Here is a 14,248-nt window from a genome sequence, read left to right as displayed (position 1 = left end):
TAAATAATAAAATAACCAGTACAGAGTCATGCTTTAAAAAAAAAATAAAATGAAATGTTTCATACCAGAGGATGCTGAAACATGTGACTTCAACAACTTCAGATGGTAATTTTGAGCCAAAAACAAACATGCGAAAAACGTTGTCTTCACGCATATTCAGTTCTGATTTGAATTAAATGTTTTCAAAAATGTGTAGCACTTAGGTACTGTCTTTTGCCATGAAAAATAGCTCTCATCTCTCATACTGAGATAAATGCCTCTAGGTATATATTCTGATTCATGTAATAGATGAAAGAAATGTGTTCACTGAGCAAGAGCTCTCAAAATATACTACACATTGTTTGCTCCTTACTGACTAGAGTACATAACAGCTACCTGATTTGTTAGTAAAGTTAATAGAAATGATATAAATATGAATGATGGTAACAGAACAAAGCCAAAAGGAGAGCAGGAACATATGGCTCTTTTATTATGATGGAAGCAGTTTGCTTGAAATTAAAATTTGTTGCAAGGCTCCATTTTTCTGCTTTTAAAAAATACCATAGCTCAGAGGCTTCCAACTTGGGAGAGGAGTTTGTTGGCACTAGCAAAATCTTACTTCAAAATCTCCAGATTTATCATTTCCTTTTGCATTATGTATGGGGGTAAGTGTTCATAGTTACAACCCCATGGTAAGCAACCGTGATTGTGAGTCTGTTGTAATCTTCCCACAGTAAAATACCAGCTGTTTTCTTTCTATATATAATAGCTATTCATCCCATAGATGAAGCCTCAGCATGGCTTGCCTTGTGGAATCTATGCTGCTAGTAATGTGGGCTACCACGATGTGTTATATGTAACACCTTATAGTTTTTACCTTTTTTTTTTTTTTTACTGAAAATTTCCCAGGCTTTACAAAAGGCATTATTTGGGTGTTTTTTTAAACAATTTCTACCTGAATTTTGGAAGTGCCAGAACTCCCTGGACCTGGCTCCCTGCTCCAGAAAGGGAGATGACGGCTCGATAACCTGTGCCAGGTTACTGAGCTGCCATCTCTCCTTCCTGAGTAGGGAGCCAGGTTAGGAGTACTGGAATGATTTGAGCACTGGTGTACATGTTATCAATCCCATGCACATACACAGTAGCAGCTTGACAGATAGCTTGGATAGTTAGCAGCATTCAAAGCAAATAAAAGTTAGTGAACTACTTTTCATGCCAAAATGGTTCAAAAATGAAAACCCTGTCGAACTACATTTGAGAGCATAAGTGTTGGTTTTTTTAAGTTTTAAAAAAAAAAACACAAGAGAAGAAAGTAATATTTACCTAGAAATTGCAAAGTGGATTTTTTTGCACTGATTTTCACCTGTTTTTAATTTTTTGTATTAAACACTGGTACATTTCCAGGAATTTTGTACTAAAAAAACCTGAAAATAAAGGGCCTTAATTATATGATGCATCATAATTCCAGATCTCAGTATTGACTGTATACAATACTGCTTAACGAAAGAGAGCGGATGTCCATTCGGTAGCTAAAATAACAGGACACCGCTTGTTTCATAGTCTGATCCAAACAGAAGTCAACAGAAAGACCCCCATTGGTTTCAGTGAGCTTTGGATCTTTGCTCAGTGCCATCATTTCATGACAGGAAGGATGATGTGACGTTTGGCAGCTTTCCTGATCTTCTTGGCTTTACTGGCTGGAGCATTTGGGGATTTAAATGTATACCCTTGAAAGTGAGGGGAAGTGATCAAGTATTATTTCTCACTCATTGCTTCACACAGATATTTGACAGGGTCAGTTATTGCTCAATCTGAGGGTAGGCGTTAGATTACTTGGCTCGAGTGTTGCTTCTCTTGCAAGTGTCATAGAGAGGTTAGGGAGGGAAAATATCTTGACAAGGATAACTGCATATAAAAAATGCTTGCAATAAAAATCCAGTAACAGCCTGTCCACTCTCAGTTCTTGGGATGCATTTGAAGTGATATAGTTCTGTCTGACCAAAACAGAGCCCACCTTAAAAGAAAACGTATCTTAAGATGCTAAAATAACATTTTATGCTGCTGTTAAACTTTGCAGCAGTTAGTGTCACAAAGAATGTTTTTAAATGTTGCTGTTATTCGTGCTTAAACAAAGCAATGTTTACAAAATGTGGCTATTCTGAGACTGGAAAACTGAGACGCCAGGATGAAATAAAATGCTATCTTTAATATACCTCTGCTGAAAACAGTCACAGGAGAGTAATGATGCTAGAGGCCCTATTCTTTTGTTGTTCTCACATCCCTTGTGTCTTAAGGTTAGACCTTACAAGGTTACGGTCAAGAAAAACAATACAACACAGTCTGTATTTGGACCTGGGAGACAGAGGTCCAAAATCTCTCAGCAATGAGTATGTAAATCCAGAACAACTTTGTGACCAGCAGGGCTAGAAGTCTCTCTCTGAGATCTAGCCCAGGTGTCTGCTGTCGCTGTTGGGTATGCCAGAAAACTCAGTCATGGGGAGAAAGTTGTTGGCTCAGCTGCAGAGGACTACTCTGCCTTGGGACTGTACAAGATATGAGCTCTTGAGGCTCCCTCATGCTGAACTTGGAGTGACCTGAGAACCAGAATCAACTTTGGGGCTGTTTGACTAGAGACCCATGTACAAAGGTATGGTATCAGAATACTTTGCCATTATTAATCTTGACACATTCAGAATGGCAGGAGAGGAATATTATTTTGCTGTTGAATGTTGGATAGACTCAAGAAGGCAGCTTGGAGAAGAGGAGGTTACAGTAGTCTGGGTGAAAGGGAAAATTATGGTATGAATGAATGTTTTAGAAGCAGAGAGAAAAGGGGTAGATTCTGGAAATGTTATAAAAAACAACGAGATTGGGCAAGATCCTGGTTGCGGGAAGGAAAGGAAAGGGGGTATCAAATATAACCCTCCAACTGCCAACTTGAATGACGGGGGATTAGCAGAGCTGTCAGTAGTGTTGGAGAAAGGAAGAACATATTGCACGTGCAGTGATGGATTCAGTGCACCCAGCAGCACGCATCACCAGAGCATGCAAAATTTTAATTAACCACATGATTGTGACTTCGATGGAACTATTAATCTGACTGAATCCACAGTATCCACATGCCTGTGTCTATCCAAAACAAAATCCTGTCTGTCAACATCAGTTAATTGCAGTAAAAGTGTTCTTACTGGAAACTATTAACTGAACATTCATTCTCCTCTCCTCTCCTCTCCCCCAGAATATTCAGATAATCAAGCCACTTCGGTATTTCCCTGATGCTGTGGTTTCTTTTGCATATTTCTCAGGTCAATGCATAGTAGCCCATACAAAATCTATACTTACATATACGTTTTGACCATATACCTTAAGGGGGAAGTGCAGTATTGTTGCCTAACTATGTTACTTTCCTGTACTTCATTGGTTTGTAGTGATGTATCCACCAAGATGGTGGCCATCACACAGTCATAGGTATTTTTTGTGGGCCTGATTCACAGTCCATTGAAGTCAGCGAAAAGACTGCCATTGACTGCAGTGGGGTTTGCATCAGGCCCTATCTGACAATATTTGAAATCTCTTTTGAAACACACAGGTGTCAAAGTTTTGATTTATGCATAATGAAAAAGACAGTACCTTAGTCTAGAACTTAAGCTGTGTTGGGAAATGCATGGTTCAGGCTTTTATGAAACATTTTCTGTTAATGATACTCATGTTGAAACTATTTGCCATCATGAAAATAAAGGTCTAAACAAGCACCTTTGAGAGGCTGCATCTGGGCTACATCAACTGTAATTTATATCTCCCTAGGAATGGACGGACAAAGTTTTCAGTTTGGCAACAAACCTGCTGGCACACAACATGTCAAGGGATGCATTTCTGGAAAAAGCGTAAGTAGCAGTAATATTTATTGCCAAGGGTGTTGCTCCTTGTTCTGAGTCATTTTCCTTTTTCTTTTGTCAGCCTTCTTACCATCTATTGTTTATACTTTGTTGGCTTGTCAGTTCTATAAACATGGATTTTCCTCTCTCACTGAGTTCAAAAAACTGATATCTAAAAAAAAAAAAAAAATCAGGGAAATATGATTCCTTTCACAAACTATTACCTAGGAGACGTGGCTGGAATATACTTTTGAATGCCATTGCATTCTTCCTGCTACACACACAGAGAGTGACGTCAGGTCTTGGCACTGCTGCTCAGGGTTAAAAACAATGAATTTCAGACTGACCCACTTCTCTGTTTTTTTTCTGTGCTATCTATTATTAGTCAAAGAATGAGAAGTACAAGATTTCCATTTTCCTCCGGCTGATCCCTCGGGTCTCGGTACTCAGTAGAGAGAAACTGTGAATCTGTTCATCTAGATTCATTGGCACACAATACATTGATTCTGAGTGTTGTAGGACAAAGTACAGAGGGTGTTTATGAGAAGTTCATAAAAATAGCAGGCATTTTGCACATTAAAGAAACATAGTTGAATAAATCCAAGATTACCAGGTGTCATGTGGATGATGAACGCACAGACAGAGATAGTTTTGTTTAAGTGACCGTGCTGAGAACGTCATACTTTGAATGCAGTTCTCTTTATAACAGGATAAAGCGAGCGACACTGTTTTCCGGAGCTAACCCCAGAGCATCGCTTGATTCATTTATCTAAATGGTTGCTGTTTGTGGGGCTCAGAACATGACACTTGAGTCTTCTTTGAGAGATGGTCCCTATTGTATTCCATTGTGGGTTATGCATTCGCATCGTGCACCCGGAGTTGGAGAATTTGAAAGTGGTGTCCGTTGGTCTGTGCATGTGCCCTGACTCACCTCATGCTTCCATCTAAGGCGATAAAGGGCGGGACGGACTGACTGCGTCTTCAGTTCCTTCTCACTGCCTCATGGTCTGGGTTGGAACCTCCAGGGTCCTCATCTCTGACGCAGCTCTGATACTTTTAATTGTACATATGTCGATCGGTTTTAGTCATAGCTTTAATAGTTCTACTTATTTTCCTAGTTTTAGTAGTTTACCAGTTTAGAATAGAGTAGAATTTGGGGGGCCTTCCCCCATGCTCCATTAGGGTACCGAACCATGCCCAGAACTCTAGTCTTCAAACTCTGCACCTCCTCCTGCAATCCTTCTCAGTCAGCGACAACCACCAACACTGCCTCTACTGCCTGGGAGAATCTCACATCGCAGCTGGGTGCAATATGTGTCAAACTTTCCCCAGGCATACCTGAGAAGTTTGAGCAGTAAGGCCTTGTCTACACTACAGAGTTAAGACAAGTTACATTGACAGTTATATGTTGCTTTAATTACATTGGTTGTGCATGCCACACAACGCTCCTTGTGTCAGCAGAGCACATCCACAGTGGGTGCTCTTGCTTTGACAGATAGAGCATTGCATCATGGGTAGCTATCCGACAGTGCAACTCACCACCCTCTTCCCCTGGGAGAAACCAGCAGACACTACTTCTAAATTCTTCAACTCCAGGCTAATGGTGTGCATGCGTAACCCACAGTGGAATACAGTTAGGGACCACACATCTCAAAGAACCTCCAGTGACTGGTGAGTAACCTCCTCTTTCAGCTCTTAGCTCATAAACTACTAACACTAGACTGTATTGCGCATGGTAGACACAACCCTGTGTTGGGGACAGAGCAGAGATGCACTGCTTCTAGGGGAAGCACAGCATGTGTGTGTACGTACAAGGGCACACAAATTGCTACAACTCTAAGATGTGTAGAATAGCAGGCAAGCATGGTATCTCCATGCCTTTTATTTTTTCACCATTTAATAGCTCACTTAGGTGCTGCAGGATTTCCAGGACCCTTAAGCACAGATGCCAAATCAGAGTTACTCAAGGTATCTTTGACTTTGAAGATTAAACATTTCCCACCTATTATAATGCCAGTCCTGCATAAAGTGGTGATCATAGTCCTATTAGAATCATGTCATCCAATTTAAAAATGATTGCAGTAGAGCTGAATTATAGAGGCATTTTCCTCCCTTTGGCATCCAAACTTTCATAATGTCCAGGGTGTATTAATAAAATGACTGAACAGGTTTCCTGTGATCAGGTCACATGAGGAAAAATAGGGTTAGACTGTGGTGTACAAAACAGGCACCTAGGATTTAAATCTCTGTTGTCTTTATTATACTGTAATTGTGCAGTACAATTTTGCCTTTATTACTGGAGTACATAGCAAAGGCTTAATCAGGGCTGACATGGAGACCTGGGATTGGTTTCAAGTCCTGGATCTATCATTCTCAGAGCCAGCAGTGAGCTACTGAAGTAGCATGTTTAGCTTTTGAGGGTGGTAATATCTCTCAGTAGCAGCCCTTCTAGCCAGTAATGGAGCAGGAATAACCTCCAGACCTTCGAGGAGGGAAGAATTGTGGCTATAGAACAAGGTAAAATGGTGTGTACTCGGGTGTTCCATAAAACATACTGAGAAGTCCTGGGGGAAGGAATCCCGATCAGGATTGGTCAGAATTGTTATAACACCAGTGTTGTTCATTCTTGTGATACCATCACAACAGTTGAAGCTTTACATAAAGAACACAGCTGAGAATCTCAGCTTTCATTTAACTAAAATGTAAGTTTTTAGCTATGGTTCTCATGGGTGACTTTAATTTTCCTGATATCTGCTGGGAGAGCAATACAGCGGTGCATAGACAATCCAGGAAGTTTTTGGAAAACGTAGGGGACAATTTCCTGGTGCAAGTGCTAGAGGAGCCAACTAGGGGGGAGCTTTTCTTGACCTGCTGCTCACAAACCGGGAAGAATTAGTGGGGGAAGCAAAAGTGGATGGGAATTTGGGAGGCAGTGACCATGAGATGGTCGAGTTCAGGATCCTGACACAGGGAAGAAAGGTAAGCAGCAGGATACGGACCCTGCACTTCAGGAAAGCAGACTTCGACTCCCTCAGGGAATGGATGGGTAGGATCCCCTGGGGGACTAACATGAAGGGGAAAGGAGTCCAGGAGAGATGGCTGTATTTCAAGGAATCCCTGTTGAGGTTACAGGGACAAACCATCCCGATGTGTCGAAAGAATAGTAAATATGGCAGGCGACCAGCTTGGTTTAACGGTGAAATCCTAGCGGATCTTAAACATAAAAAAGAAGCTTACAAGAAGTGGAAGGTTGGACATATGACCAGGGAAGAGTATAAAAATATTGCTCGGGCATGTAGGAATGAAATCAGGAGGGCCAAATCACACCTGGAGCTGCAGCTAGCAAGAGATGTCAAGAGTAACAAGAAGGGTTTCTTCAGGTATGTTGGCAACAAGAAGAAAGCCAAGGAAAGTGTGGGCCCCTTACTGAATGAGGGAGGCAACCTAGTGACAGAGGATGTGGAAAAAGCTAATGTACTCAATGCTTTTTTGCCTCTGTCTTCACTAACAAGGTCAGCTCCCAGACTGCTGCGGTGGGCATCACAGCATGGGGAGTAGATGGCCAGCCCTCTGTGGAGAAAGAGGTGGTTAGGGACTATTTAGAAAAGCTGGACGTGCACAAGTCCATGGGGCCGGACGAGTTGCATCCGAGAGTGCTAAAGGAATTGGCAGCTGTGATTGCAGAGCCATTGGCCATTATCTTTGAAAACTCGTGGTGAACGGGGGAAGTCCCAGATGACTGGAAAAAGGCTAATGTAGTGCCAATCTTTAAAAAAGGGAAGAAGGAGGATCCTGGGAACTACAGGCCAGTCAGCCTCACCTCAGTCCCCGGAAAAATCATGCAGCAGGTCCTCAAAGAATCAATTCTGAAGCACTTACATGAGAGGAAAGTGATCAGGAACAGTCAGCATGGATTCACCAAGGGAAGGTCATGTCTGACCAATCTAATCACCTTCTGTGATGAGATTACTGGTTCTGTGGATGAAGGGAAAGCAGTGGATGTATTGTTTCTTGACTTTAGCAAAGCTTTTGACACGGTCTCCCACAGTATTCTTGTCAGCAAGTTAAAGAAGTATGGGCTGGATGAATGCACTAAAGGTGGGAAGAAAGTTGGCTAGATTGTCGGGCTCAACGGGTAGTGATCAATGGCTCCATGTCTAGTTGGCAGCCGGTGTCAAGTGGAGTGCCCCAGGGGTCGGTCCTGGGGCCGGTTTTGTTCAATATCTTCATAAATGATCTGGAGGATGGTGTGGATTGCACTCTCAGCAAATTTGCGGATGATACTAAACTGGGAGGAGTGGTAGATATGCTGGAGGGCAGGATAGGATACAGAGGGACCTAGACAAATTAGAGGATTGGGCCAAAAGAAATCTGATGAGGTTCAACAAGGACAAGTGCAGAGTCCTGCACTTAGGACGGAAGAACCCAATGCACCGCTACAGACTAGGGACCGAATGACTAGGCAGCAGTTCTGCGGAAAAGGACCTAGGGGTGACAGTGGACGAGAAGCTGGATATGAGTCAGCAGTGTGCCCTTGTTGCCAAGAAGGCCAATGGCATTTTGGGATGTATAAGTAGGGGCATAGCGAGCAGATCGAGGGACGTGATCGTACCCCTCTATTCAACATTGGTGAGGCCTCATCTGGAGTACTGTGTCCAGTTTTGGGCCCCACACTACAAGAAGGATGTGGATAAATTGGAGAGAGTCCAGCGAAGGGCAACAAAAATGATTAGGGGTCTGGAACACATGACTTATGAGGGGAGGCTGAGGGAAGGGGGATTGTTTAGTCTGCAGAAGAGAAGAATGAGGGGGGATTTGATAGCTGCTTTCAACTACCTGAGAGGTGGTTCCAGAGAGGATGGTTCTAGACTATTCTCAGTAGTAGAAGAGGACAGGACAAGGAGTAATGGTCTCAAGTTGCAGTGGGGGAGGTTTAGGTTGGATATTAGGAAAAACTTTTTCACTAGGAGGGTGGTGAAACACTGGAATGCGTTACCTAGGGAGGTGGTAGAATCTCCTTCCTTAGAAGTTTTTAAGGTCAGGCTTGACAAAGCCCTGGCTGGGATGATTTAATTGGGGATTGGTCCTGCTTTGAGCAGGGGGTTGGACTAGATGACCTCCTGAGGTCCCTTCCAACCCTGATATTCTATGATTCTATGATTCTATGATCTTGGTTTCACAGGAAAGCTCGTAAATGTGAATTCAGGACCCCGTAAAGCTGCAAAAGCAGAAGACAATGAAAAAGAACCCCAAATGTATGCATATTTTTAAAATGCTTGTGATTTTTAAGCCAGTCACATGATCTTGTAACGTTTGGGTTTGGCAGTACTGTGTAGCACAGGAAGTCTGGCTTCTTTGGTATATCTCTAAAGGCAAGGATTTGTGAAAACACCTCACCGTTATTACACAGGCTAGAGTATTAGAACTTGCTCTGTTTTTGACAGTGCTGCTAATGTTCTGATCTTGCAAATGCCAAACCTAGAAGAGGGCGGGTGGGGATGTTAATTATATTCTTTATGTTACAAAACAAACAAAAAACCCTAAACCAAAAAGCTTACCCCAGAAGCTCTGCTATTTTCAGACAAAGGGCTGATGCGGTAGATAGATCCTTATGCAAGTAGCCCTCACTCAGCTGGGCAAGTCCCAAGGATGGTCTGATATAATGCCCGCTAGAGTCAATGGAATGACTCCCATTGATTTCCTCAGGCTTTGGATCAGACCCTGTTTGTGTGAGTGAGGATGTGCATAGCTTGGAAAAAAAGAAATGTATTCTTATCCCGATGTTCCGACAGGCATGGCATGGGTAAAGCTGTGAGGGTTGGGATATAAATACACTCTAAGAGGTCAGTCCACATAGTGCACTTAGTTGCCTGTATGTAGGCACCTTTGGTAGATAGTTAATAGATTTGTCCACCAGAAAAGTACTAGTGAGACTTTAACCCATTTGATCATCACACAAGGCTTTCAGGCTGACACCAGTGAAGTGGCCAGACTGATAGTCAGACTTCTTTAGCACATTGATTCTAAGTCTTTGAGCTGGCTTATGTTGGCTAGAGGGGATTTCACGCTCTCACTGCTGCCAGGATGTTTAATTGGCTGTGGTTTGACTTGTTTTCGTCTGACTAGTGATATGAAGACCAAGGGCCACGTTATCTCTAGTTCTTCCACGGGTGTGCAGTGGGGTGGGCCAGGGACAGTTACAATCCCTGCACTCGGCAGAGAGTGTGCCCCCTACTAGCCCGTGGAGAGGGACTGGCACAGCATAGGGAACAGGCTGCACCATCTCCAGGAATGGGGCTGCTTACTCAGTATCCCTGTGCGTCAGTGAGCTAGAAGTTGTACCTCCTGAGGCATATTCTCTCCTTCCCCTCTCCCTGGGATGGGCTAGCTCTGCACCAGGCCCACAATTTGCCTCAAGGAAGGAATTATTTCTAGGGTGCTTAAAGGGGGTTATAATTAGGAGTAACGAGATGCAATTAAGCAAAGGAAAATTTAGACTGGCTATCAGGCAAATTTTCCTAGCAGAGAAAGCCATCAGGCTGTAGAATAGTTTTCCAAAGGAGGTGATGGAAGGGTCCATTACTTAAACATGGACTCAACAAAGCAGTAGGGAGCAACCCTCGCTTAGCAGGAATCTTAGCTCGGCCATTCCATTCCTAATCTAACAGTTTGTCATCTCTGGATCTAGATGTTGTATCGCGGAGACCATGCCCTGGTTAGCTTGGTCAGAGCTAGCTTGCTGAATGTAGCCACAGCGGCTAGCTAACCCAAATATTATCCCATCTAAAACCCTAAACACGTACTTAAGATGACTAGCCCTGCCCACTAGCATGGCTACACCACACCAGCTTGATCAGAGGTAGCATGGGCACATCTCCTTGAGCTGGGAATGACATGTTCCAGCTCCAATGCAGAGAGAACCTCTGATTCTGAGTTTTTCGATGTCAGTGTTGTGGGTTTTGTTTTGTATTCATGTGTACTGCTGATTTTTGCATTGCTCCATATGAAGGCAGGCGACGTTTCTCACTCACCAGCGATGTTTGTTAATGATGTCCTGCAAGATTTTCAGACAGTACAAAATGAGCGAGTAAAACTCGCAGACTGATAGAAACAATAGGATTGAGCTGTAAGAGTCTTTGAAAAGCTTTTAAAAAGAAAAAGACATTCCCCGTGTTTTTTTTCTCTACAGTTACACAAAACTGAAGCTGCAAGTCACTCCAGAAGGACGTATTCCTCTGAAGAGGTAAGTTCTTCTCTCCTTTGTTCTTAAATCGGATCTTTCAGACTTTTGAGTGTGATTTTAATCTTTGGAATGGTGCTGGACTGTCACCCCTTTGACTGAAATCTGTTTATCCACGCAGCAGGCATATAGCCCCGCTGGCAGTGCGAGCTGCTTCCTCACTGCTGTGTCAGTGTGCGCCACCCCTTGCTAACCAGACCACTTTTGGGGGGCAGGAGCCCGCTCTGTCTTCATGGGCTGTGGGTGAAGTCTATGGAGGTTGCACTTCTGTATCGGATGCTAAGACCACCCGGTTAAAATACCAAAAGGGAAGGATGGTCCACTGGTTCGGAACCTAGGTTCAAGTCCTTTCTTCATCCTAGATTGCCTGTGTGATTTTGAGCAAGTCACCTAGACTGTCTGCACCTCAGTTCCCCATCTGTAAAATGGGGATAATAGCACTTCCCTACCTCAGGGTTGTTGTGATGATAATATATTAAAGATTATGATGTGCTCAAATGCTACAGGTATTGGGAGCCATTATAACTATGCTAGATACCCATTGTGATGATGGCTTTTTTGGTGGGAATGCTGGGAAATGGGCTGACATCACCCAAATTATTTAATATATGCCACTAAGCACCCAACAAATGGTAATAAGTGTTGATAACTACCATTCTGGGCTGGATTTGAACCAGTGACCTAGAGGTGAAAGAAACTGATCTCCCCTTTCAGGGCTCTTTCTGTCCTCACCCTTTCTGTCCCTTCTATGACTACTTTCCCCGTCAACTCCCTGCCTCCAATGTTAAGTGTTTATCTGATTGGAATATTTTGATTTCTTTTTGTTTTTTGTGAAAGTGTTTCTGTTTTCAAGATCTAGCTATGAAACAAAGGATGAATGCACAAGTTTTCCCAAAAAGTCACTTTGCTGTGCAGTCCGTTAGCCATGCACAGCTTGTATCCATATAATACAGAAAAGTGTGATGTGCCTTTGAACAAATCCCTGCTTGTTTATTTCCATTTTGCAGCATATACCGCTTGTTTTCCGCTGACAGAAAGCGAGTAGAGACTGCATTAGAAGCTTGTAGCCTTCCATCTGCCAGGGTAAGCATTCAGATATTTTCTTGGCCTGCTCTGAAGTGTTGCCAAATCATAGCTGATTCCAGCAGTGTTTTCTCAGGGGCTGATCATGCCCCTTGAGACCTGCCCAACAAACAGGCCCTCAGCCAGTGGCTCTTCCTCTCCTGCACAGAAGATACCCCTGGATTCCAGAGATGGCTCTCTGCAAGTCTGAGTATCTTTGCTGAGGAGTTGGGAAGGGAACTGAAGGAAGTGTAAGTGAGCTGGAAGGAAGGGTACAGGATTGTGTGCCATACTTTGTGGAGATGCCATGAGACTATAACACAGTCACTGACTCTATTACAGACTTTCAGGACTCATTTTCACTGCAGTGTTAGCTCAAGTTATAATTGGAGCATTGCACAGAACATGACTCCCGCCCACACACTTAATCTCTAGGTCAAGTTAAGTGGTGCTTTAAACTTGAGCTAGTGAGCCTGGGAACATGGGTAAAATCTTGAGTACAGCTAACTCTTAGCTACTACGGACACAGCTACTCTGCTCTGCTAATACAATCATTCTGCACTGCTAATACAGCTAGAGGTCGTTGGGAATTTTCTGACGAAGCATTGTTATGTCAGAAACCAATGTGTTAAAACCGAAGCTGTTCACAAGAAAGGGTTGATATGGACAGATCTCCCAATTTGAAAACAGTTTGAAAAAGCAGTGTGAAACATCCCATTTTGATGTTTTCAAAATGAAAAGTTTAGGTTTTTAATTTATTCAAAATGTTAGTTAATGTATACTAAAAATGTTATTTTGTTTAAAAAGTCAAAATCTCAATGAAACATTTTGAAATGATCAAAGCCTTTCAATTTTTTAGATGATCAGTTGATGGAAATTTTTGAGATTTTAATTTTTCATCCCGTTTCGGAATGGAGGAAAAAATCCAAAATCTCAGTAACTCTCAAAGGATGGGGAAATGGTTTCCCACCCAGGTGTAAATGCACTCATTCTGTGCTGCAGATTCAAACACTTTGTGCATCTCCAGTGGTGTTTGCTGTGTGATTTGTTCTCACTTGAGCTAGGATAACTAAAGAGGAGTTAACTCAGGTGTGGATAACTCCAGCTCACTCTGCAGTGAAGGTAAGCCTGTAGTCTCTTCACTGTTGAAGAGACCCCACTTTAACAGAGGGATGCCAGGAACAGCTGCCACCAAGGTAGTCTCTAGCAGCCTAGCTTCAATGGAGACGGGTCTGCTGCAGAAGCACAGAGCTGGCCTGCAGAAGGCCCAGACTTCTTGTGAGCACCCAGACTGTCTTTGGGACCTGGTTCCACAGCTGATTCCTGCGGGAAGGGCAAATCTGGTGCCCCAGAACAGCAACAGGGCAAAACTCCACAAGCCAATCCTCAAAGATCTCATCTCCCCCGGTTCAATCAGACCCTCAGATGTTTCAGAAATCTAGGGGAAAATGGATCTAAAAAGATGGAAAGAGGCTTTGGGAGCTTTTTTGCAAGCAATTTATGTAAATATTTGCAAAACGTATGTAAAGATTATGGAAATCTAAACTGATTGTGAAAATAATGCACCGTATACTTTACCACACACAGCAGATATGTGATTGGTTTTCTACCTTCTCATTTGTTTCTTAAAAAAAGAAATATGTTTGAGGTTTGTTTCCAGGATTGCTTTTCATTTAATTGGCAGTGCAGTTAGCATTTAAGATGAGATATTCAAGAATCTCCGAGGCATGCTTTTTAACTCATTTGATTTAATGTATCCGTTTACTGAGTGGTAATAAGGATAAAAATGATTTCTTAACTCTCACTGAAAGAAACATAAACATTGTTACAATGCTTGAAGGAAACCACAAGCTCCTTCTGTTGTTTATTTGAGTCAATAGTCAATTTTATCTAGAGATTGCTGTATATTTTTTGCCGGGACACTAGTTGGACAATTATTCATAGTATAAGGTAGATCTTTTTGTTCAGGACAAAAAATGATGTGTTACATGCAGTAAGAAAAACTCAGTTGATTATCCTGGAAATAAAATCTTTTAAAAGAAACACTGTTCCATGACCAAATCCTCCAGGAAAGAGCAAATCCCACGGAGTT

At 42.6% G+C, this 14,248-nt stretch overlaps 1 protein-coding gene across 7 annotated transcripts in view; it reads left to right on the top strand.

Moving 5' to 3' along the window:
- The window catches only part of PLCB1 (phospholipase C beta 1), a 666,388-nt gene that overhangs the window by 429,067 nt on the left and 223,073 nt on the right, over positions 1-14,248 (top strand). For all 7 annotated transcript variants that reach the window (XM_048842561.2, XM_048842562.2, XM_048842563.2 and 4 more), the window contains exons 5-7: positions 3,784-3,863; positions 11,044-11,097; positions 12,102-12,177. In XM_048842561.2, the coding sequence (XP_048698518.1) occupies positions 3,784-3,863; positions 11,044-11,097; positions 12,102-12,177 (210 nt within the window). The remainder of the gene's footprint in view (positions 1-3,783; positions 3,864-11,043; positions 11,098-12,101; positions 12,178-14,248) is intronic.

The sequence above is a fragment of the Caretta caretta genome, chromosome 3 (genome assembly GCF_965140235.1).
Source record: "Caretta caretta isolate rCarCar2 chromosome 3, rCarCar1.hap1, whole genome shotgun sequence".
NCBI classification, from domain to species: Eukaryota; Metazoa; Chordata; order Testudines; family Cheloniidae; genus Caretta; species Caretta caretta.
This window is presented reverse-complemented; position numbering and strand designations above follow the sequence as displayed.